Genomic DNA, 26,225 nt, shown 5'->3' on the forward strand with positions numbered 1-26,225 from the left:
TTGGATTTCCTAATCCAGACTGGAAAGTGGTCAAATGGTTTTTTTCTAACCTCTTTCTTCAGCAATGTTCTAAGGACAGCCATCTCGTTTGTCTTCACGAGACGACCGTGACATTGAGGGGGATGCTTTTTTATTTTCAAACAACAGCTTTATTGGTATTTGATGGATACACAAGAAATCTGGACATATTTAGTATGTGCAATTTTACGAGTTTGGAGACATGCATACACATGCAAATATGGATTTGCAAGTTCTTAGGGGAGATCCAGTTTTCCTCTTTCGGTAACAAAGTGATGAAAAGTATTTTAAGAAGCTTTGCCATCTTTGCAAAGGATTCATTTATCTACGTGCAAAAAAGATAAAGTAAAAGAAATGTCATGAACAGGCCCACATTAGTTTTAAAAAGTGAGTGAATAGGAGTCCCTCTTTGTCATTTCTTTTGGTGAAACAAGTGCTAATTGTACGCAAGTGCATGAGAGGTGTGAAACACACTTAATTGCACAAAGTGCCTAGTACACTGATATGAGAAGCAGGTTTATCTACCAAATCATATGACACCGAGTCATTAAAAAAGGAGCCACTTTAATGAGCAATTGTGTCCGCACTCAAAGCTGTCCAGTTAAAATCTACTTCCTCTTGAGAAAGAGAAATACACCCAAGGGAGATGCAAGGAGCTTAAGAATGGTACCCCAGTTCCTCGCAGCAAGGATAAAGTCCGCAGCCATGACTGTGGGAAACTGAGTCACAGGGAAATACAGGAAGCTTGAAAAGGCCAAAGGAGAGAAGATGTGAGCTGGAACATCAGAGGAGTGAAATGTGAGAAATGTGAGAAAAATGGAGAAATGTGAGAAAAGCAGTTGTGAAATGATCATGTGCATGTGGGAGAGATATCTGTGTATGTGCCAGACAGCAGGACCCGCATCTAAATCCAAGTCCCCAGTTAAAAAAAAAACTAACACTGAAATCTGAAATGTAAGGCCACGCGCCTAGTCATGTGACATTTAGACATCCCCTTCCTTGTTCATCACCTTTACTTTCTGTATACGCTCATTGAGCAGAAGGTCAGTAAGAACCAATGTACTCTTTCCTCTCTTGGTTTAAATTTTCTAGCTGATCTGAAGGGTGTGTGGGTCGGCTGAGATTACAGTGAGAAGAGCTTTTCGAAGCAGGGTTTACAATAGATCTTGTCACTCTGTTCCCTGAAGATTCCCTGTGACAACTGTGTCAGGCAGAAAGCACACACGAAGTGCTCGGGATGGAACTTGTGGCCCATGGCACTGATGCAGCGGCCGGTGATGGGCTGCCCACACCCGTAGCAGAGCGTCCCCCGGCGATGGTGGTAATGGAGCTCACAGAAGGGCCGTCCATCCAGCTCATAGAAGGAACCCGTAGAGAAACTGCTGAAGCAGTCCTGGGGGTGGAGAGAAGAGAAAGGAAAGGAATGCAGATGTCAAGAAGATAAAACCTCAGCAAAGTAAAACTTTCAGGCTAGAGATTCCTGCCAGTTAGGTGCCAGTGGCAGGAATTCATGCAGGTCTTTGACAAACGGAGGGGAGAATACGGCCCACTTGCAACACAAACAAGCAAATGCCCACAACAAATGCTCCATTTCGTGTCTTCTTTTGGAAGCCCACACCAGTGCCTCATCCGGAGCTGTGAACCCTCTGAACAGCTCTGCCTCTCGGAGAGGAGAACCCCTGACGTTCCCTAAATCCAGAAAAGTGACTGAGTGTACAGACCCCGCAAACAAAGCACTCTGGATGCCAGACGTTGTCCATGGCTGACAGGTAGTTTTCCAACACTGGGCGGTTGCAGCCACCACACTTGGGTGAGAACATGGCTAAGAAATCCTTTCGGCAGTATGGCTTCTTGTCCTTCTCGTGAAAGCCTGCAGAGAGAAAACCAAGGGTTCACTGTTGCACACTGAGACCTTAAGCCAAGTCAGAGGTTCAAAGGAGGCCAGTGATTTTGAACTCATCCAGACTCAGGGTCCTCATGTTAAAATGGGGCTAAGAATAAATACCTACCTGGAAGGGTGTTGTTATAAGAAATACATGGATAACGCAGGTAAAGTGTTTTGGCATCGTGCCTGGTTCACAGTGAGCACCCGAACAGTGTTAAGGATTATTCCTCCTCGTTGCCTTAGTGCTAACTATTCTGTTGGCCTTGAGCTGGCTAGCCTCATCTTGTCATTCATTAATCAGCTGAAAGAAAAATCATCTTGGTGGAGAGGCATCTCTCCAGCCTGTATCTATCCCTTCATCTTTTTCATTGACTTTATAGCATTCGCCATCATCTGACATCACACCATTATCTGAAATGTCGGTATCTGAAATAGGGCAGACAGTCCCAATGAGGGTCTGTCTTCCTCCACCGGGACGTGAGCTTGGAGAGAAACTAGATTTTGTTGGTCTTGTCACATTGTATTTCCAGTAGCTAAAATAGCACCTGGGGAAAAAAAACTGCCTAATATTTTAAAATAAAGGACTATGGAATATTAACTTCCAAATGGGTGCCAGATCTAAATGTAATAATTCAAATCATACAAATACTTGAATTAAAAATGGATGGGTTTTTCTTTAATCTGGGAATGAAATGAGAACTGTCATAAAATGGCTCAAATTTCAAAAGGAAGTTAAAGATGAATAAATTTAGCTACATTAAAAATATTAATGACCTACCCATGACCAAAAAAACACCTTAAGTAAAGTCAAGAAAAGGACAAACTGAGGAAAATATTTGCTAATTATACCTCAGAGAAATATAGTGAATATAAAGGTCCCTAAATAAATATATGGTTTCAGTTGTTTTATAAAATATATCCTTTTATAAAATATGTAGTGAATCAAGTGGAAACAAATGCACTACATATCAAATTGATGATAAGACCAAAGAAAGGCAATGATTCATTCTAGTACCTTTAACACACAGTATGTTGACTGTAGAATCCTACTGGACGTATTCTAAAGACAAAAAGAACTACAAAGAAATCTTAATGCATCTTGACCTTGACCCTTCTGTGGGACCTGATAGTATTGGCTGAGCCCAAATATCGTAAGTGAACAGCTTTGTAAATATGCAAGCTCTGCCTGTGCCCACTACATGCTCAGTAGATCAGAAAGCAGCTCACCAAGAACATTATTTCTGGAAATCTACTTTGATAGTAGCAGGCAGATTTTTTTTTAAAGGTGGTTGGGGGGTGGGGGACGCAATGGCAGCAGCCAGGGATTGGGACCCAAATCAGGTATCTGTGGTCTTTCCATGGTCCCCCACCACTATTTGATATGCTTTGCCCTGTGCAACTATGTTGTCTTGGAAAAGCAGATAGTTTCACAGATTTCTGAGGCCTATAAATCTACCACTCTAATCATTCTATAAGCTGTCCTGTGTTCTTCTCCCTGAGACACAGACAAGCTTACTTTACTTTTTTTACTTTACCAAAGAATTTTTAGAGTTTGATCAGTACAACAGACTGTGGGAAAGCCTAGTATTTAAGAAAAACAAACCAAAATGCACAACTCTCTTTCTTACTTTTGTGTGGCCCAATATTTCTTAAATGTTTGTGGGCATCCATCACCTGGGGAGTTTATCAAAATGCAGATTACTGGCGGGGCCCCACCCCCAGAGTTTCTGATTCAATAGGTCTGGGATGGGGCCTGAGCATTTGCATTTTGACAAGCCCTCAGGTGATGTAAATGACCCAAAAATGAGCTTGCCCGTAAATCAGCATAGTTATTTGAGGGCAGTTATTTGAGAAAACTGTAAGACATGCCAACTGGCCTAGGGATGACCTTCATCTAGGCATCTTGTAGGGTCATAAGAATGACATAGCAGGGAAGTAACAGCCTCTGTCTGAACTCAGGTGAGTCTCAGGAGAGGAATCAAAAGCAATCAAACCAAACTTGCTGTGATACCCCTGCATTCGGTATCCAATAAATTGAGAAAGTTTCAGCACTTACTTTCCTGGAGGCTCTCTCTGGGGCCAATTACCTCTGGAGGAAGGATGAGAAACACTAACAATTAAAAGTGCCACCGAGAGAGAGGACGAGGCTCTTAGCCAGGGGGGAAATTAGGGAGCACCTGCATGGCCTGGATAATGAACAATTAAAAAGAAAGGCAGGCAATGAGGACCTGGTCCCAAAGGGAGGGTGTTAAGGCCTTTCGTGCTTAGAAACTTGAGCCTTAAAGTGGAATTCCCTGAACTGAAACAAAAATGCAGATGAATTCAATTCCCCGGGAGGCTCAATGGTTTAGCTGTCATTATAGAAACTCTGTGTGTGACTATGTAACTTGGGGCAAGGCAACATGCCACTTAATTAGTGGACTAACTGTATGGCAGGAGACACATTTACAGAAAGCGAAAGGTGAAAACAAAAATACTGCCCAAGAGGAGCTTCTGATTAGTAAATGGCCTTTTGTGTCCGTTGTCTAAATCAATATATCTTAGGTGTGGCTTCATATTTATGTAAAGTTATGAATGACCCGATTTGCCTCGTCTGTTTAGAAGAGGCCCAAGACAAGAGTGGGGGGTGCCTCCTGGACATCCTATGGATAGGACGTTTTTCTTTTGTACGTAACTTCTACGTCTTCTTGACATATGTCTGGATTCAGTTGTTCTGCTCTCAGGCAACTTCTGCGTCATGATCGTCGCTGGGCAGTGTTCATTTGCTGACTGCTCTAACCCGGCTAATCCTCAGACTTCCATGGCTACCAGTAGCAGATTCACCACGACATGTTTCAATATACTTTAGATTAAATCTAAACGAAAAAATACCACTTAACACAAGTGCAGTCTAGAAACGAAAGACCTAATGATTTGGGAAAAGCATTAAACAAGCCTCAGTGAACAGGCAAATGACTGCGAAGCACTTGGCTGGTGGATGAAATCAGCGCTATTCCATCCAGCTCTATCTTCAAATAAAGCATAACGTGTTGGTGCCAAGAAAATAAAAAGATCCAGTGATAGAAGGGGAATTGAGTCTCTATCAAGAGGTAGTTATGATGTTGTAGAAAAAAGGCACACGAAACTTGCAAAATTAAGACCTTAAAGTAAATTCCAGCTCTTTGATTTTCCCATTGTATGACTTAAAACAAACCACTTTTCCTCCCTGAGGTTCAGTGCTTTCATCTATAACTAGGTAAAATGTGGAGTACAATCAGTCGCACACAGTTGTGGTAGGGATTGAATGAATGGTAGTCAGGAATATACATAATCACAGGCCTGGCATTAGGAGAGTCCTTGCGGGTGAGAGCCAGACACATGGGATTACCTTCACTTCCTCTTGAAACATCATTGACATGACAGTTAAAGAATCACCTGAACTAGAAAGACCCATAAGGAAAAGGAGAAAAAGAAAAGAGATGCCACAGGTGAGATATTTAAAAATTTTTTCAAAAACCTAAAGTAGGTATAAGTGTGACAATTAGCTTGGCAAAAATAAGAACACCGAAACCTACCTCTCCAGAGAGAGGAGGTGCCAATAAAACCCAAGCCATCTGGAGCTCCATCACATCAGAGGGGGCTCGAGAATTGGATGCATAAAATAGCCTTCAAGGCTGCAAACAGGATTGTTTGCAAGTTTGAGGGGCTGTTAGAAGATCACATTCCCTACCCTACCAAAGGCGCAGTGATTGATTCTGCAAATATCAAACTGGAGAGTCTCAATGATCAAAGAAAGGACACTGGGCACTACGAGAGAAGAAGTCAAGCTTTCTACTGGAAAATGGGAATTAGATAAAAGTTGGCATTCTGAATAGTGAAACCCCAGCTCCCAACTGCTTTTTAAAATTCTCATAATGCTGGCAGAAAGAACATCTCTTGGGTAGAACTGATTCAAGATTAATGACTTAAAATATTAATTTTTAGGAGTCTTCCAGAAAAATGGCCAGAGTAGCCCACCTAAGTACCACACAGTTGAGTCTCCCAGTTCACGTGTTCTGCCAATATTCCGATTAGCATTTTAGTGTCTCATCCCTAAGTAGGAAATGGGCAAGCAAAGACCAGCAGCATTTTGCAAAGAACGATATAACAAGATGTAAGGCATTGAGATGTCATAGATAGCAAATTCCAAATTAAGCTGCAAGACATCCCTCAAAGTAGATAGCCATGGACTATTGTCACAATTCTTGAACTCCTCAGTCACAGGAGGACACAAAACAGGTAAAGAGAAAGAAATTAAGAGAGGGATTTCTCTGAAGAAAACTGTGCTATGGGTGGAGGAAGGAGATACGGCTCTTGCTAATCTCAAGTCAAGAGAGGGACTTCAACAGAACCACTCAGAGAGCTGGGTATATGTCCCCTGCCATTGGTGGGATACCATTGATGGTATTTGGCTCATCCCTGGAAAAAGTCCATAGGCGAGAGTCTGCTTGAAGGGGCCTATGATAGTTGAAGAGGGAGTCAATCCCACTGACTGCAAGAGAAAGGTACAGGTTTCCTGTGATCTGTATATGCAAATGTGAGTTAAAGGGATAATCTGGAACCACTATAATCACTTCTAAGAAATCACCAGGAGCAAACAATGTAAACCCTGCAATAAAGAATCAATATGAAATGGATCCTCCAAGGGAAGAAGAGCCAGCAAAGACATGTGCAGGGGAATTAAGAGTTTCCAGCTGGGCCTGTACTAGATCCACAAAAGGATCCATGGGGGAATAAAAGGCAGAGTTAAACATCTGCCAGGCCCATACAGCACAAAGAAAATTTACAACAGTACTAGACGAATTAGAATTTTCCTGCCCTTTAGTCTCATCTCTGTCCGCCCCCGTTCATCTCTGAAGGGATCAGATATCAAGAGCATTAGGCTAAGCCAAATAAGTCAAATGGAAAAGAAGAACTATATGGTTTCACTCATACGTGGGATATAAAATAGAAAGCAACAAAAGAACAAACAAGAAAAACAAACCATGTCTCCAGTTATATTTTGCTTGTTTGTTTTGCAGATTAGGTTCCACTTATAGGTGAGATCGGGGGGAAGAAGGGCGAGGATCATCAAGGAACATGTATAAAGGACCCATGGACAAAGCCAAAGGGGGATAGGACTGAGGGTGGGAGGAGGGGGTGGGTGGGGTGGGGGAAAGTGGTGGCAGGAAAATGGAGACAACTGTACTTGAACAACACTAAAAAAGAAAAAAAAACAAACAAAAAAACCTCGCAGCCACAGATAACAGCATTGTGGTCACCAGAGGGAAAGGGTGGAGGGAGGGTGAAGGGGTCGAATACGTGGCGATGGAAGAAGACTAGACTTTGGGTGGCGAGAACACAATGCAATATACAGATGATGTATCCATATTATAGAACTGTGGAATTGAAATTTCTAAAATTTTATTAACAAATGTCACCCCGATAAATTTAATTAAGAGACTTTAATACATTAGCAATAGGGGTAAGTGTGGTAGATGCCAAAGGCAGGGAAGGACAGATGAAAGGCAACAACCCCCTTCCCTGGCCTCCTGCAGGTTAAAGGCCCACCAGGGGAGAGAGTCACTGTCACTTTAAATAAGTTGTGAGCTTTATCTATTGCACAGACTGGATTACCTGAGGACTTGGTTTTAAGTTTTGAATTGGTTTTTTATTTAGAACTGTTTATGAAGAGTAATCAGATGGAAAATGTCAAAACCCACGTGAAATTACTCATATGTGGGATATAAAACAGAAAGCAACAAAAGACTAACAAGAAAAACAAACGAAAAACCTCATACACACAGATAATAGCCTTGTGGTCACCAGAGGGAAACGGTGGAGGGAGGGTGAAGGGGGCCAAATATGCGGTGACAGAAGGAGACTGGAATTGGGTGGTAAGTACACACAAAGCATTATACAGATTATGTGTTACAGAATTGTCGACTCAAAACTTACGTAATTTTATTAACCAACATCACCCTAATAAATTTAATTTAAAAATTTTAAAAGAAAATAAAAGAGTAATCAGAAGAGACATGGGGTGGCCCAAGTTTTTATTTAGGAGAGAGGAGAAAACGTTCCCCATTGAGTTCATTCCAAAAGGACAGCAGAAAGCAAGATAAAGAAGCTTTCTGATTCTAGGCATGAGTCACATTTGTTCAAAACAAACATAAAAAAAAGTCAGGAAAAAAATCAAGACAATTCAGAAAACAGAAGGAAAAAAACATGCAAAGAGAGAAAAACAGATCACATAGGAAGGATTAGGAATAGGAACGAAATGTTAATAAAAACTCCTCAACCGTGGAAGCTGGAAGATGGTAAAGCAAAATCTTCAGAAATATGAGGGAATGCAGCTTCCACCTCAAATTGTCTACCCAGGCAATTTAAAGTAGACAACAGAATAAATATATTTTCAGACATTCAAGGTCTTAAAAGTTTTACCCCCTATCCTGTTCTCAGGGGCTACTAAAGGGTGTGCTCCACCAAAATAAAAACAGTAACATGTATTAAGAGGCTTGAGATCCAGGAAACAGAGGACCCAAAGAGGAAAACAGTAAAAGGAATTCCCAAGATAATGACCTGAAGTAACTGTTCCTCAGTGGGCCTGAGGAGAAACCATTTCAGCCTGGAGCAGGAACATGGACGTTTCCTAGACAGATGTCTACAAGGAAGAATAAGTGGAACTGACCTATTACCACATGTGGTTGACCATCTTGAGAAGGACTTCACAGTTCTGTCTGAAAAATTAGTGATAAGTACAATAAAAATTAAGTTAATGAAAAAAAAAAGGATCCAAATATTACCTTCAGGAAAAAATAAATATATACAAAAAAGGGCACCGTGATAATAATAATTATTATTATCATGTCTCCATGTACCAGGCGCTGTTACAAACACTATACTGGTATTGTCTCTTAAAAATCCTCATAAGGACCCTATAAGGTAAGCATTATTATTAGGCCCATTTTACTGAGGAGGAAAGTGAGATACAGAAAGGTTAAATGACTTTAATAGCATCAGAGAGCTAACAACTACCGCAGCCCAGATTTGAACCAGGCAGTCTGACTCCCAAATCCATGCTCTGCTGCCATCACAGTTTGCTGCCTGGCCCGAATGTGAGCAATATTCACGTGATCATTTACATGTACGCAGTGAATACTGATCTGCCCTGCAATTACCACCTAATTATATATTGAGAAAACGGGGGAGAGGAAATATGCTGGGGGTAAGATGGGATAGGAATAACATTCCTAAATCTTCCTCTTCTCTGGTAGAAAGTGAATACATACTGATTCAAATTTGGGTGGGGGGTGGTCAACTTAAGGCAATATATCATTTAAAACACATAAGTAAATAACAAAAGAGAAAGCTAAAAAAAATTAAGACAGAAGCAGATTTGGGGTGGAGAAAGATAGGAGCAGGGGACTATTCATTTTCAATATTAGCCTTGGAGTAATGTTTGAGTTTTTAAACTAGACATTCATATTTCTTGGATTACAGCAATTCAATTTAAACAAAATCCTTAAATGTTGGGAAAAGGTAGGGAAGGACGGCATCTAGTACTAAGATGGGCACGTGGGTGGCAGTGGCAGAAACCCAGACAACCCAGGCAGAAACCCAATTGCAGATCAAGGAAGGTAGGTCAAGGAACCCCGGCCGTACCTTCTGCACCAAACACCTCCCCACAGTGAGAGCAGAAGAAGTGCTCTGGGTGCCAGGTTTGGTCCATTGCCGTCAGCACTCTCTGGAAAAGGAACACAGGGAGAGACGCTAGAATGCTGCAGAGCTGCAAACCACGACCCTGGTTCTACACGAGTGAGTGCAGAGCCATGACCCTGGTTCCACACGAGTGAGTAACAACTACAGGAAAGCAGGGGGGAGGGGTTGACTCACGTCCAAGATGGGAGCTGCACAGTAAGCACAGCGTGGAGAAAACAGATGGTGGTAGTCCTTGGGGCAGTAGGCCAAGCCACTGCGCTCGAAGAAGGGCCTGGAGCCAATCTCCTCTTTGCAGTGACTGCAGATGAAGTGCTCTGGATGCCACGCTTGCCCTAGAGCATGGATCACCTGGAGGATGAAACAAAGCCTGGCGTGAGAGCCCAGTAGGGCTGGCTCTCTAGGGCCTGCAGGATGCACGTCTGTGGTGGGCACGCTTCACACCGTATTCCCCATAAATGACACCCCCTAGAGTTACACAACACTGAGGCCTGGACCTAGGTCCTACCTATGTGGTCTGTTCTCTATGCTCTGTGGAGAGAAAAAGGGTGCCCACTTTCCTGACTGCTCAGGCTGAGAAAATCCTGTAAATGCTCGTTACCACGATGCTGCCCCAGACAGTGGAAGCACGAAAACAGAGCACAGTAGTGAGAGACAACAGATAACTACAGCCTTGGCATGGAAGGGATCCCTGGAAGAGGAACAGGCCAAAGGACGGTTTTTATTCCTCTGGTATGAACGCCTTATCTCACGCCTCATGCAGAGTCAGGTTTGAAAGCCCTGTTGCGGTTTTGGTGGAGAATGATGCAGAACAGCAGTTATTGGCTATGATTTGGAGCTGAGTGCAGCTAAAAATTGTATGCCATCGATTTAAACTAGGAGTAAAGGCAGCACAGAACAAAGGGTAAGGGATTAAACTCAGGAGTTTGACTCTCCTGGGTTCAAATCCTAGCTTAACCTCTCACTAGGCCTTGGACCTGTCCGTTAACTTCCCCTAAGCCCTCGGCTTGCTCATCTTTACAAAGGGAACAATAACAGAGTCTCCCTTCAGGACTAATGTGACCATTGAATGAAGGAATACTGGTAAAGCACTTAGTTCAGTGCCCAGACTACAGTAAGTGGTCAGTAATTATTAAATATTATCAAAACATCTTAGAATATAAGGAGAAAGAGCAGTCCTTGCTGGGACAGAGACAGACACACATGGAGACACAGATGGCTGCCGTAGGACCATCATCTTGGTGCGTCCCACCTTTCCAGCGATGGGTTTCTGGCAGGAAGCACAGTGGCCCTTGGGCACAGTGGCAATCCCAAGGTCCTTCAATTCCTGCTCCAAACCCCCCAGCATGGAGTCCAGGGAGGCCTTGTCATCCTGCTTTTCTGGTAAGTGCTTCTTGCTGGCCTCTGCTTTCACTGCAACCTGGTAGTGAAGAGAGAACCATGAGGAGAGTCAGCCTCGTGGGCATTTATCCATGAAGCAGAAGCCTCTTCTTCGTGACCCTGTAAGCTCACCTCTCCTGACCGACCCCTTAGTTTTTCCTGAACCTTCCTCCAAGGCATGGAAAGGTACAACAGTGTAACACCAGTACAAATGCCTTCATCTCTTTCTCATTCCAAATTCCTCAAGCCAAATGCAATCTGACTGATCTTCCTTTATTTGTAAGTCTTTTTCTGACCAGAGGAAATTGAGTGGATGAAGATAATACTTTTTCTGACTCTTGTAACGACTACAGGTAATAATCTTGCTAGTCATTTATTTGCAGCATTTATTGAGTACCTAGCTCGTGCCAATACCTGCCCTAGGCTCTTGGGAGAGACAGTGTGTAAGAGCAGCCACGTGTCTGCCCTCATGAAGTTTATACTCCCTGGGTGATAGACAATAAACAATTAAGCAAAATAAATATGTGGTGCAAAATTTCAGATAGAAATGAGATATAAGTTATACCCATCAAGATAAAAGCGACAGAGGGTGGGATGGTGAGGAAGAATTGATTAAAATGAGGGTGACTGGAGAAGGACTTCCAAGGATGAGGTATTTGAGTCATGTATTTAGGGACCTGAAACGTTGATATTTGTGAGGAAAGCATTCCAGAGGGAGGGGAAGCCCAGAGGAAGGAAATAGTTTGGTAATCAGAAAAATGGTAGGAAAGGTTAGTGGGGCCCGAGAAGAGGGAGTGAGACTGAGTGGGGCAACAGAGAGTGGGGATGGGAGGCAAAGATCACCACGATCAAAGCCCGGGTTTTGTTCCAAGGGTGGCAGAGCCATGGAAGGGTTTCAAGCACGAGAGTGAAAGAATCCGATTCATAAGATCCCTGTGGTAGCTGAGTGAGGAGTCAAGTGCAGAGGGGAATTAGAGGCACTAGTCAGGCGAGAGTCTATTTTTATGGCTCAAACCAGAAATGACTGGGACCAGTGTTAACAGAGAAAGTGGTGAGAAGTTGTCAGATAAGACTTGCTGCCCTGGCTGGCGTAGCTCAGTGAATTGAGCGCGGGCTGCGAACCAAAGCATCACAGGTTCGATTCCCAGTCAGGGCACAAGCCTGGGTTTCAGGCCAGGTCCCCAGTGGGGGCCATAGGATAGGCAACCACACATTGATGTTTCTCTCTCTCTTTCTCCCTCCCTTCACCTCTCTAAAAATAAATAAATAAAATCTTAAAAAAAAAAAAAGACTTGCTGATGGATGGTAGTTATGGAAGCAAAGTTCCAAAATGGTTATTATAAAACACTCAAAGAAAAAGCCTCAGATTACAGAAAAGATCCCCAATTTATACTTTATCAACTCAAGTTCTGATTCCATCTCTCTCAACTCCTTTCTGACTGGGCCGTTGCTACCTTCCAACATTTCCTGATCAGAAAACCACAATGACTGTCCATTGCTTCCAGCATCAAATCTGCACACATCACACGGACGTACAGAGGCTCCCATCCACTGCCCTCACTGTACCTCTCCAATCTCATCTTTTATCACTCAGCAAAAACCATCCACTTAACCCTGGCTGGCGTAGCTCAGTGGATTGAGCACGGGCTTTGAACCAAAGTGTCGCAGGTTCGATTCTCAGTCAGGCCACATACCTGGGTTGCAGGCCACAGCCCCCAGCAACCGCACATTGATGTCTCTCTCTCTCTTTCTCCCTCCCTTCCTTCTCTAAAAATAAATAAATAAAATCTTTTAAAAAAAAAGCGTCCAGTGTTTAAGACCAGCGAGGTTCCCTGCAGTCCCCTGAATGGGATCCATCACAGTCTGACTTCAGGCCTCCTCTTATCCTGTTTTCACTGCCCAGAATGACCTCACAGTATCTCACTACTCCAAAGTGCTCATTTCCCTTCAAGGAACTTTTATCACCTGACAGATTTCCTTCCTCCTCTCTTATACGATGTTAGTTAATGTTGAAAAGATTACTGTTCAAAAGGTTAATGTCTAAAAGGCCTAAAGGTCTAAAAGGTGACCAATATTAAGTATGAAAATAACTAAGTAAGAACACAATAATATATCTATATTTACCTCCACATTTACATCTATTTCTATTTGCTTCTTTATTCGCTATGGAGGAAACAGGAAATACTGACTATCTCCGGGGACAAGGCTGAATAGCTAGGAACAGAGCTGATAAGAAAACAGTTCACTGCAAACGTTTGTCCTTCTGATTTTTGTACCATGTGAACGTATGGCCTGTTGAAAAGATAAACAGCCCTGGTTGGTGCGGTTCAGGGGATTGAGTGCTGGCCTGCGAACTCAAAGGTTGCCAGTTCAATTCTTTGTCAGGGCACGTGTCTGGATTGTGGGCCAGGTCCCCAGTCGGGAGCATGTAAGAGGCAACCAATGGATGTCCCTCTCCCTCCCTTCCTCTCTCTAAAAAGTAATTAATTAATTTAAAAAATAAACAAATATGCTAAAATGTAAATAAAGCAAGGTACATGTTAAATCAATCAGAAAACACCACGCAATTAAACCTAATGTAGATTTCTTCCTCGTATTCCCAGATATACAGCACGATGAAGCATACACTCAGCTTTACTGTAGACATTAAAGACAACTTGTTTCTGAAGTTTATTCACTTGTCCCTCTGCTACGTGTGTTTTATTCGCAGTGTATCGGGAACTGCGCTGGGAGTCGGGAGTCCAACCGTGAACCGCAAAGGTGAGGTTCTTACCCTCGCCAATCGCACACATTTTATACACTGCCTTGAAATCATCTCCTAGTCACTTCACGTGTGTGTATCAGATCCTCCAGCCAATTTCGAGTGGTTGTATTGTCTACCTTAAGAATTCTAGGTGCTATTTCCCTTGATAAATTCTTAAGCCCATTTATCCGATTTCCATTCCCTGCCAGGCCACTTGAGCTCACCACTCATGCTCTGGAGGCTAGAAAAACAAGGGTTTCATCTCAGTGTGGGGCGTAGGACTCCTCATGCTTCACACTCGAAAGCCACACTCAATCTCCCTTGCTCTGCCCCAGCTTGCCCACAACACTCCTCTGTCCTGCTGGGGCAGGTCCCCTTAACAGTCCTGCCACATTTCACCTGGCACTGGAGGCCCATGCCCTCCGCGCTCACTCCAACTAGAAGAACCGCAGCTCTCATCTCTTTCCGTCCAAACCCTTCCCATTCTTCAGATTCTATCTCACACCCATGCCCGCCTCTGATGAAATCTCCTTGACCTTCTACACTCCTGATGTTTGCTCCACGTATTTTGATAAACCACCTTGTCTTTCATTCTACAAAGGTCACAGAGGCTTATGCCTCATTTTATTTACCAAGCACACTCCGAGCTCCTTGAGATCAGTGCCTGGATCCTAATATCTTCTGTGTCCAGATAACACATAGCACAAAGTTGAATTCATCCAACAAATTAAATCTAGTCTGGGAAAAGAAATGACAGCTTGGAAGTGTTCCTCCAGGGGGAATGCAGAGGTGAGTTCCAAAGACATCAACCTGAAGGCTTTGCCACAGGGACTATGCTCACCGTGGCCTGCATTTCACACAGGTGGGCCATGAGCTCGTCCAGCTGAGCGGCTGCTGATGTTTTAGAAGGTGTTGGTGGTTCCTTTGGTGTGTCGATGTCACTATAGGGGGAAAACAAAAAAATCACACTAACACATCAAAACTTAAAAAATGTTAAGCCACACATAAAATACTGGAAAATGCAGTTTTAACTATTAAACACTTAGATGTCAGTAAAACTAAAGACAGAGACTATTTTAAAATATAGGCACTAGACTAAAAATGTGTCTCCATGTCTCCCTCTGTTCATCTCCAAAACTGACTATTATTCTCAAGTGCATGAAGAAAAGCACTGGGCACGTACCTGGCTGGCCATTTGGACCCAACAGCCAGGTGCAAAGTGGACCCTGGAAAGTGCTTTAAGACCGTGGCCCAAATGTGTGTGTGTGTGTGTGTGTGTGTGTGTGTGTGTTTATTTTAGTAGCATTCTTTTTAAATTTTAAAGTATTCAATCTTGTCTCAGTTATTATTAGGTGAGAGACAAAAAATAAATGAGAACATAGAAGAGATATCCATCCATAAACTGAGGTGCGTGGACCACATTTGGCCATGTCCATTCATACTGTCCGCAGCTGTTTTCCTACAGAGCTGGACAGCTGCGACAGGGAGACACCTTATGGGCCACAGAGCTAACATAGTTACTATTTGTCCTTTACAAAAAAAGTGTGCTGACCCATGATAGCATTTAGATAATGTACATGATGTTGATTTTAAAGCTATATAATTATGAACCAATTATTAATAAATAAAATATGGGACCCAAAACACAGAATACAGATTCTATTCAAACACTTGCACAATTGTGTGAGTGTGTGTGAGAGAGAGAGAGAGAGAGAGGAGAGGAGAGGAGAGGAGAGGAGAGGAGAGGAGAGAAAGAATCATAAGTAAAAACAGTGGAAGTGTATTTAAAAATACCATAGCTAGGTAGTGTTTATACTAGTCATACAAGGATAGTTCAGCATTATCAAATGGATTAATATAGTGCATTATAGCAATGCATAAGAGAAACACTTTATAAACACATTGATAAGTGCTGAAAAGCAGTTGAAAAACAAGTTCAACCACCATTCCTGTTATTGAAGGTAGATGTTTTTCCATACCCTTATGTACATCCTTATCTGTCCTTTGCAACCATGATAGCTAACGTTTATTGTTTACACTGAGCAAGGCCCTCTGTAAAGGGGTTTCACATGTGTCTTCTTTAAATCCTTATAACAACCTTAAGAGTGAGGTACTGTCACTCCCAGGGGAAAAAAAAAACTGGGGCTTAGGGAAGGTAAGATTTTGCTCTATGTGAATAACAGAGTTTGGGCCTGCAAATTGCAAAGTGTATGCTCTTCCTCACCGTGGTTAACGATCTTCCAAATGATGTTTAAAGGCTACGTAGTTTTCAAATGTACAACGTGCTATGACTTATTAAACCAATCATTTATTGTTAGACACTCAGACTATGTTTGATTTTTACTGTGATCGGTACTGCAAAATAAATATTTGCACCCATATTTGATTATTTCGATAGAGTACACTTTGAGAAGTGGAAAAACTGGATCATGAGGGCAACTGACTCAAGTCATATTTGTAACCAACATTAATCAAGGGAGTTCAGTTAACCACCCACTAACCTGACTGTGTGTGTGTGTCTCTCTCATACACACACAGCGAAATACTCTTTCATTAAGTGTATTTTCTACAATGAAAACATACATTTACCACTTTACTTATTTTATGTATTCACCAACCAGGAAAAAAGCAGAAGGAAAATGTATCTCTTTTTCTCCTAAGAAAAACAAGGCCTTTTCTTGGGTGCATGTCCCACTACTGACTTACCTATGTTTGAGAATTTAACAACAAGGAAAAGCAGGAGGAAAGTGGACCTTCTCCTCTTAAGATGAAAGACCTTGTCCTTTAAGTACAACAGGGTCTCCAAGCAGACATGAGATTTTTTTTTTTTTTTAATCTGGGAACAAACGGGGTCAGGTATACAAGTGACTGATTCAGTCCTTGGAGGTTTCCAAGAAGAGTGCAGAGGAGGTCACGCTTGCAACTCTTTTCAGACATAATCCCTCAGTAATTGCTGCCACAGGGTGTGTCTTGGAGGCACAAAGGGCAGCTGGACTGTGAACACTTTCTGCTACCCTGTGCCCCAGGGGAGGATGAATGCAGTTTCTCACATGGGTTCGTATAATCCTTAAAACCTGTCCGTCTCACAGCTGGGGCATTCGTGTGTTTATTCAGAGAATTCTCACTGGCTTTCAACTAGACTCCTAGTGCAGTGTGTAAAAGGAAGTAAATCGTCGTCATGATAACTTATGAGTAATCGAGTCAACAATATAACATTATTAGTAAGAAATGGGCTGATGATTGCACCATTACAGCAACCTTGGATTTGTCCCCTGACCTCTTGAAAATCATAAGGGTGATTTGCTATGCCATCAGTAACAACTTACTTCACTTCTCAGACACTTAATAATATAAATCACAAACGATGTGTTTAAAAGAATCCAGACTTCTCAAGTGAGAGGCTTCATGTGCTGGATTCTCCTGCCCCCTCCTCTTTTCCTCTGCGATATTTTTATGAATTGTTTCTCCCTCTTCTTACCAAATTATTTTTTGTGCATGTAAAACATACATTTCTAAATTATTGGTCACAATGCTTCTCATATATCACTACATTAGAAATATAATTCCGCCCTGGCTGGCGTAGCTCAGTGGATTGAGCACGGGCTGTGAACCAAAGCATCGCAGGTTCGATTCCCAGTCAGGGCACATGCCTGGGTTGTAGGCCATGGCCCCCAGCAACTGCACATTGATGTTTCTCTCTCTCTCTCTCTCTCTCTCTTTCTCCCTCCCTTCCCTCTCTAAAAATAAGTAAATAAAAATCTTTAAAAAAAAAGAAATATTATTCCATTGTTATATTCACAACTGGTGTTGAATATACTTTCAAGGTCCAAAGCCGATGTTTGCTTCATTTAAGCAAATCAGAGGAAATAGGGAACACAGACTGTAAGAATATGGTTTCTGAGTCTTATGTTCTATCTGAACTAGACAGCCTGTCTGCTCTGAATTATACCAGCCTCAGGGATTTGTAGCATTCTGTTGCATATTTACTAGGTCACCTGGATTTTGTCTCACTCTCCCATAAGGTCTACACAGAATGTATCATTCAGTGATGGGAAGTGTGTCAGTCGAGGTCCATTTGGAAAAAAATACAAGCATGGTGAGTAAACAAAAGGCATTTGATCCAGAAATATGATTACACAGGTGATGGGAGAGCTAAAAAGCAAACAGAAGACACTGAGGGAACTCAGAGATCAGCCACAGCCATGTCATTAGGCTGAAGGCACAAGGCCAGAGGCAAAGTGACCAGAGCCCAGGGGCCCCCGTCAACAGGCATAAACTGGAACCATATCGAGCCTGTTTTGCTTCAGCTGCAGCCATAAAGGAGATGTAGTCTTGGCTTCCTGGATTTAAAAAGCCAAATATTTACTATGAGCCTATTGTGTGCTGGGCACTGTTTTGCTACTGTTGTTTTGCTTTGTTTGCTTTTTCTCACAAGAGAGTGAACTGGGAGGTGTAGGGGTCATACCCACCAGGCAACTTCCTGGAACTGGAATAAACTGGCGATTGTAATGATAAATTGGCCTCCCTCCCATCAAAGTAGAAAGTGGGAAGTTATACAAAGACTTTTTGATAGCATAGGTCCCTTCCTTATTTTGGTATCATATGTGCGCTATTGGCTGCAGTTATGAAACCAAATCAGACATGGTGCAGTACTCTTTACCAAGCATGAGCCTTCGCTATCTACATTTTAAGCCTTTTATGTTGTGTCCCAGAATACCATCTGATTTTTTTTTTTAATTGCAAGCAATAACTGAAGAGAGAGCAAAAAAAGTAGCCTTTTTGTTTCTTTCAGATTATCGATTCTGCGTCAGCCAGTAGAAATTATTTAGTAAATGAATCTGTTTCAATCTGTACCTTTGGTTGAAAGGTAATCCCCTTATCCACTAAATACATTTGAGCAAATACAGAAAGAAGGAGTCTACATTCATTAGGCAAAGAGGCCCACTAGCTCTGATTTTGTGAACATCTTGCTGAAATTTCATATGGTGTTGTCTCTTCTGTGACCTGGAATACCTAGGCCAGGACATCTGTGATGATTTGAACTATTTACACCTTTTCAGGTGGTGAAGGGAACGGCAGAGCCCTTTAGCTGGGACACCCATCTAGAAGGCCCCTGGAGAAATTGCCCCACCAACTTGGCAGAATTCCACCTCTGCTCAAAGACTATGGAAAGGAGAGGAGGGTAGTAGGAGTTCCAAGCAAATTATTGTCCAAACACAGACTGGTAACAATTATTTAATGACTTTATTTTTTCAAGTATGTAATAATTTAAAAAATACCTGTATATATTGGGCTCCTTGATCTCAGTAGTGTACACGAGTTGTGCCTAAGACAGAGAGACGGAGAACGAATTTGTTAGTAGAATGTTGGTGCTTATCTACACCCAGAATTAGAGAACACTTTCAGCTTTGGAAGGGGACTGCTCACTAGCGTATCTCTGAGATATCCTTTTACAAGGCAGAGAAATACCAGCCATCCCACAGAGAAAGGCCAAGTTCTAAGCAGAGTAGCTGCCATGGGAACAGAGAGTGGCCCTCTCCCTGCCCTAAAAGCACTGAAACAGAGAAGCACTCAGATAGAAAGTATAAAACATAGGAAATGAGTCAGAGCAAAGCCCTTTTATAGGGGAAAACCATAAGACAATTAAATTTAACATACCGAAAGAAACAATGTGTGACTGTAAAGCGTAGCCGGCTAGCAACTCACTTATTTGTTGAACAAATATTTATTGAGTGTCTGTGTCATGTGTCAGGGCTAGAGATGGAGCAGTCCAAAAAAAAACAATAAAAAAATAACTGAACAGTCTACCCTGGATCATACACTGTGAGAAATAGATAATAAACAAATTAATATGTAAAAACTAAATTAATTAATGTGTACAATTAATCAAGGGAGGGAGATAGGAAATGCAGAAGAAATGGCAATTATAAATATATTGATCACCACTAAAAAGAAGTCTTACCATTTGCAACACAATGGATGGACTTAGAGGGTATAAGTCAGCCACAGAAGACAAATACCATATGATTTCACTTATATGTGGAATGGAAAGAGTAAAATAGATGAACGAGCAATATACCAACAGACTTGTGGCTAGAGAACACACTGACGGTTGCCAGAAGGGAGGGGGATTAGGGGGGCGAGTGAAAAAGATTGAGAAGTACAGATTTGTAGTTATAAAATAGTCATGGGGATGTAAAATACAACATAGGAAATATTATCAACAATATTCTAATAACTACGTATGGTGTCAGACAGGTACTGGAAATATCAGGGGGAACATATACTTTGTAAAGTATATGATTGTCTAACTACTATGCTGTACACCTGAAACTGATACAAAATAATATTGTATATAAACTGTCATTTTAATTTTTTTAAATTTAAAAACCTAAAAAAAAGAAATACAAACGAACAGTCACAAAAGAGTCATGGTGATGTAAGGTATAGCACAGGGAATCCAGTCAATACTATTGTGATAACTATGTATGGTGCCGGGGGGGGGGGGGGGGGGTGTTCCAGACTTATTGAGGGGAACACTTCATAATTTACATAATTGTCTAACCACTCTGCTGTACACGCGGAACTAATATAATATTAAATGTCACCTGCAATTGAAAAAAATTTAAATATAAATGCATAAATAAACAAGCAAACAATCCAGAGAAGGACTCCCTGAAAAGGGGGCTCTTGGGCAAGGACTGATAGGAGGGGGTGAGAAAAATTTGTGGGTATCCAGGGTAACCTGGTTCAGGTAGAAAGGATGGCAGGGAGAGAGCACCCAGGGGCATCTGGGAGCAGAAAGGAGGCCAGAGTGGCCTGAGCAGAGTGAACCAGGGAGACAGGGGTGAAGAGTAAAAGGGGCCAGATTATACAGGTAGAGTGACCAGGTGGATAATTTATTGTTCAAGCTGGAACACTTTTGAGAGTGAAAAAGGCTACTAAAAATAATTTATCATTTTATTTTAGTTTTTATTGTTGTTCAGTTTCAACTGTCCCAATTTTCCCCCCATTGCTCTCCCCTGCCCTGCCCCTGACCCAGCTCCCTCAGTCAGTCCCCACCCTGCTGACCATTACCGTGGGGCCTTTATACATGCTCTTGGACTAGACCCTTCCCCTTCTTTCCCCTGTTATCTGTCTCCCCTTCCCCTCTGGTTACTGTCAGTTTGTTCCTTATTTCCATGTCCCTGGTTCTATTTTGCTCATTAATTTTAAAAACATGTATTTATTGATCAAAAATTTGGTTTCATTATATTGGTGAAACTACAAAATAATTATTCAAAGCTTACTTTCAAAGAAAAATTTTCTAGAATATTTTTGAATGACACATACCTATGAATATCAAAGCAAAAAAAATTTCTTAAAATACCTATTCTATTGACTATTTGAACATTTAAGAATAGCACAAGTAAATTATTATTCTTGATATAGATAGGTTCACATACCTTAACTTAATTGGTTACTTAGCCATTGTTGTTTCTAACATTGTGATATAGAATTTTTTCTCAAGAAGGTTTTAATATGATCTTATTTGTTTTTATATATTTTTAAAATTGCAGTCTTCTGCAAAGCTGCATTTTCTGGTTAATATATTTGAAATTATTGACACTTTTAATTGATAGATATTTCTCTGTAGACCACACTCTTCTAGTTGAGAAAGCAATCTCTCTAGATGCTGATGAACCTATAAATCCAGACAAAATCCTGCTAAATGGAGGATATTCTCTATTCTATTTTTTTACATCAAAATGTGTAAATATTTCAGTCCCCAAATTTTCACAGGTGCTGCATTCTACCTACATTCAAAGCATCTTTCTTCAATAATATTTTTATAAGACAGACCTCTTAAGTTGTCTCTATGGGTGATCCTTTTTAATATTTCATCAAATGTAGATTCTGCAAAATCATAGGCCTTCACAATTTCATCCCATTCTGGTGGGGAATATAAATTTATCCAATTAAAATGAGGAGCTCTGTCGAAATCAAGATTTTTCTAAAGCACAATTTTCAAATTAGGGAATTAAACCATTTGAGCTCTCACCTTTTGATTTGTTCAACTCCTCTTTGGCTTTTGTAGGCAGAAATTTGAGCCTCTTCCTTTTTGCAAGCTTTCTTTTATATAATTGCAACTTGCTAAAAGCTGAATTTTTATGTTACATTCATTGAATATTTGATTAAATATTTCCAATGGATTTTGCACATACTGTGACCTGACTTTAGGTTGCTTTACAAAATGATTTTTCAAAGCCTCAGGCATTTCTAAAATCCAATTGATGACAGACAATACAGAGAGAAAATACATATTGCCATGCTGAAATACTTTGGGATTCAATATTGGCTTCTGTCACAGAAATTTTGTTGGTGATATTTATATCTATATATCGCCTGATTTGTGTATATATAAAATTTTCTATTTTTTGATTGGTAGAATTTTTGTAGCTTGTTTGGATGCAGTCATAAATTTTGTGCACATCACAACTAATTCAAAGTACATTTCTGCTCCACAGGCTTTTTTAGCATGTAAGAACATTAATGTTGCCACAGTGTGGTTCTCCACCAAAATTTGTATTCATCCCCCCTCACAAAAACAATAGTTTATCTTTGTTGTTGAACTTTTCAACTAAACTTACAATGGTGTTAACAATGTCAGATGTTTCATTTTTGACAAAAGAATGCACTTCTACTTTATTTTGATCCTTTCAATTGGATGAAAAAATGAAACCATGTTAGAGTTAACAAGTTCTCTAACTGCAGCCTCTGATGATACTGATATAAATCTGACTTTATCTGTTGGTTTTTAAAGGGAATCAACTCATTAATAATCGCCAGTTTACTTTCAAGCATACACACACACACACACACACACACACTCTCTCTCTCTCTCTCGGAGTTGAAAATGAGGGAAGTTAATTTAGAAGAGTCACTTGACCCAAATGGAAAGGTATGTTTCATAGTGACATGTAAACATACCTTTTGCAGCTATACATGTTAAATCATCACATTTGTGGACATTCTTCTTAAATTAAGTATAAACTTTTTAAAAATGTTTTATTTATCTATTTATTTTTAGACAGGGGAAGGGAAGGAGAAAGAGAGGGAGAGAAACATAAATGTGTGGTTGCCTACTGGGGACCTGGCCTGCAGCCCAGGCATGTGCCTTAGACTGGGAATCAAACCGGCGACCCTTCAGTTTGCATGCCCATGCTCAATCCACTGAGCTTTGCCAGCCAGGGCTAAACTTTTAAAATAGATACTAAAGCTTCTTATTCATATCTGTGTCTTCTAGTTTTCAAAGGGACAGTGCTATCTCTACTTATCTCCATGGTAGACAGTAAATGTTGACTAATATTTTGTGCAAATTACGTATTCATCATCAACTTTCTTGAAAAATTAAACATGTAATTTTGGTTTTGGTTTTGTTTTGAGCCAAATGCTGCTAAACGTGTTTGTGGCAAAATTTAAAAGTATTAGCAAATAATAAAACAAATAGTTATAGTTTTATACATACAATTGATGACAAAGCTGCTTTGCCAGAAACATTTAGATGGCACCACAGTCTATGGCAAGCATGTGTAGTCTCTTGCTTCTTAAACAGAATTTACAACTTGTATGACATTAAACCACAGTTTCTCATTTTTCTTTATGACCCTGAGGAGGATTCGGGCATCTCAGAGGCCACCAAGGGGAACATAGCAGGATGTGAATGGTGGCATAACAAGTGGCCAGCAGGAGAAAAAAACTTCAAAAGTTTTCCTACCACAACCTAAGACCAGAGAAATTACCTGGCCCTGACTGCTGTGCTTGAACTCTTAGCTTTAACAACCAGGACATTGCACATTAAGGGCACTGTCAGGTTTTGTCTGAACAGGATCAGGAAAAGAGAAATGAGTTAACATTAGTTATCTTTTAGATTTATCCGTGATAAAATAAGAACTCTGTTTACTGTATGTGTGTTTTATATACTACTACTTGAGACCATAAAGGAAGCCAGAAGAACCTAATGGATGTTTATCAACCCATGCTGTTTTACTTTAGTATAAATTCCAATAAGAAAGCTTTATAAAAAATGAAAAACCTGGGACAAAAGGTAAAGCCAATAAATGGATGTCAAACAAACAAAACAAACAAACAAACACACGAGCATAAACCCAGGGCTCTTGGCTCAAAATGAACTAAGACATATGGCCACCCCATAAAGGTCAGTCAGTGTAAAGACTGTGACTTTTACTCCAAATGAGGTAGGAATTCTGAGTAGAAAAACTGCATGATCTGACTTAAGTATTACAGGATCGCCCTGGCTGCTATTTTGAAAATAAATGTCAGGGGGCAAGGATGGCAGACCAATGAAGGACCTATAGCCCTAATCTAGCATGAAAACAAAGACAATAGCTACCTAGGAGAGAAATAAATGTGCATCCTGAAAACTCTCTGTGTGTAGCTGGAGGGAAGATAAGTAAAAGGTGGTACCTACCTATGGGCTCCAATTTTGGATCTGTGCCGCTGGTGATTTCATACACTTGTGTACAAGGATAAATCCAAATAGCATAGTTCAAAAACACCAGATATGAAGAGCATCCACTTAATTCCTCTTACACTAATTTCCTTCTTATCAAGCAACCTTCTAATTATAAAGTAGGTGAATGGAGACTTATCCATAGGAAGAGAACACACGTGTCAGCAAAGACCAGCATCTGTTCTACTTGATAGTTTTAACTGTTTTTATACATTATCGTTTATGCATTTAGTTTGTGTTGGTTTCCTAGAGCTTCATTATCTCTGGCTATACCAGTAACTGAATTTCTTAACATATTCAGCAGAAAATAAGACCTGGAAAGTGATGACCCTAAAACATCACTCTGAAAACACTCTGAGCTGCCACCCGGCCTTGCCCATGTGATCTGCAACCTTATTGACAGTAATATCAGAATATGCCAGATGAGTTAGGGCATACCCCATTACTATGCTCTCATTAGAAAAAAAAATTAGTTCTCAAAGGCTAATTCTTTTATGATGATTTTCTCAATCTCCTCCTCTTCCAAAAACCAAACACCTTTAAGTTATCATTGATGGATTTTTCTCCTCTTTCTTGGATATATGATTGTCCTTCACATTATTCTATGTAAGTTAAAATTCATTTTCAGAAAACACTCAAACATCTATATGCAAGGCAACCAATAAATGAAAAGTTACCGGCAAGGGGCTTGTGTCATCCTGAAGAGGAGGGATGTCTGAAGTCTCAGCACAGTTACTCTTCTTTCTGGAATGCTGGTCCACAGGAAGAGGAGTGGGGTTGGGGTAGTCGTCATTGTCCTGGAGGGTGGAGCGTTCCAGTTCCTCCAATAAAGCATCTATGTCATAATGTACAAGGGAATTATAGTATAGAAAGTCTTCTGAAATAACTTCCCCCTTAAATATTCCCCTGTGTCTCAATTCATCTCCCTTGTCTCTCAGATTAAGGTTATTTTTCTTAAAATATTTTCTTCCGCTCTTATTTTACTTCTAGAATGTGGTCTATTTTACCAGGAGATATTTAAGGCCTCCACCTACTGTGACCTGTTTCTTATATCTTATAGTCGCATTCAATTTCATAGTCTCACTCTATAATTTGACATATTTAATTGCAGGGTATTAATTTTTAACATTTATTTGGGGTGGATGGCTCATAAAGATCCCCAATTAGAAAAAAAGTAAATTATAACCATCATCAAAATGAAAAGGGCCTGATCATATGGGAGAACATATTTGGCCAATGACACATTAGAGAAAGGTTTGATCTCCAAAATATATAAAGAACTCATCCAACTCAACTGGGAAGACAAAAAATCCAATTAAAAAATGGGCAAAAGGCCTGAATAGACACTTCTCCAAGGAGGATATATAGACAGCCCATAGACATATGAAAAAATGCTCAATATCACTAGCCATCAGAGAGATGCAAATTAAAACCACAAGGAGATGTCACTTCACACTGGTCAGAATGGCCATCATTAATAAATCAACAAACAACAAGGGCTGGTGGAGATTTGGAGAAAAGGGAACCCTAGTGCACTGTTGGTAGGAATGCAGACTGGTGCAGCCACCGTGGAAAACAGTGTGGAATTTCCTCAGAAAACTAAAAATGGAACTGCCTTTTGATCCAGTGATTCCACTGCTGGGATTATATGCTAAGAATCCCGAATCACCAATTCAAAAAACCCATGTACCCCAGTGTTCATGGCAGTGCTATTTATAATAGCCAAGTGCTGGAAACAGCCTCAGTGCCCATCAGTAAATGAGTGGATCAAAACATTGTGGTACATTTACACAATAAAATTCTATGAAGCAGAAAGAAAGAAGGAGCTCCTACCTTCTGCAACAGCATGGATGGAACTGGAGAATATAATGCTAAGTGAAATAAGCCAGTCAGTGAAAGACAAATACCATATGAACTCACCTATAAGAGGAATCTAAAGAACAAAATAAACTAACAAGCAAAATGGAACC

General features: G+C 40.8%; 1 protein-coding gene across 2 annotated transcripts in view; it reads right to left on the reverse strand.

The window, feature by feature from the left end:
* Positions 1-562: 562 nt before the first annotated feature.
* LPXN (leupaxin) overlaps positions 563-26,225 on the reverse strand; it is a 31,536-nt gene continuing 5,873 nt past the window's right edge. Inside the window, exons 2-9 of one of the 2 annotated variants that reach the window (XM_028515953.2) lie at positions 24,933-25,090; positions 19,022-19,068; positions 14,584-14,683; positions 10,872-11,039; positions 9,797-9,970; positions 9,566-9,647; positions 1,740-1,888; positions 563-1,411 (exon numbers count right to left, since the gene is read on the reverse strand). In XM_028515953.2, the coding sequence (XP_028371754.1) occupies positions 1,142-1,411; positions 1,740-1,888; positions 9,566-9,647; positions 9,797-9,970; positions 10,872-11,039; positions 14,584-14,683; positions 19,022-19,068; positions 24,933-25,090 (1,148 nt within the window). In that variant the 3' untranslated portion in view covers positions 563-1,141. Of the gene's footprint in view, positions 1,412-1,739; positions 1,889-9,565; positions 9,648-9,796; positions 9,971-10,871; positions 11,040-14,583; positions 14,684-19,021; positions 19,069-24,932; positions 25,091-26,225 lie in introns of those variants that run through there. The other variant, XM_028515952.2, reaches the window with a different exon arrangement.

This window comes from Phyllostomus discolor, chromosome 6 (genome assembly GCF_004126475.2).
Source record: "Phyllostomus discolor isolate MPI-MPIP mPhyDis1 chromosome 6, mPhyDis1.pri.v3, whole genome shotgun sequence".
NCBI lineage: Eukaryota > Metazoa > Chordata > Mammalia > Chiroptera > Phyllostomidae > Phyllostomus > Phyllostomus discolor.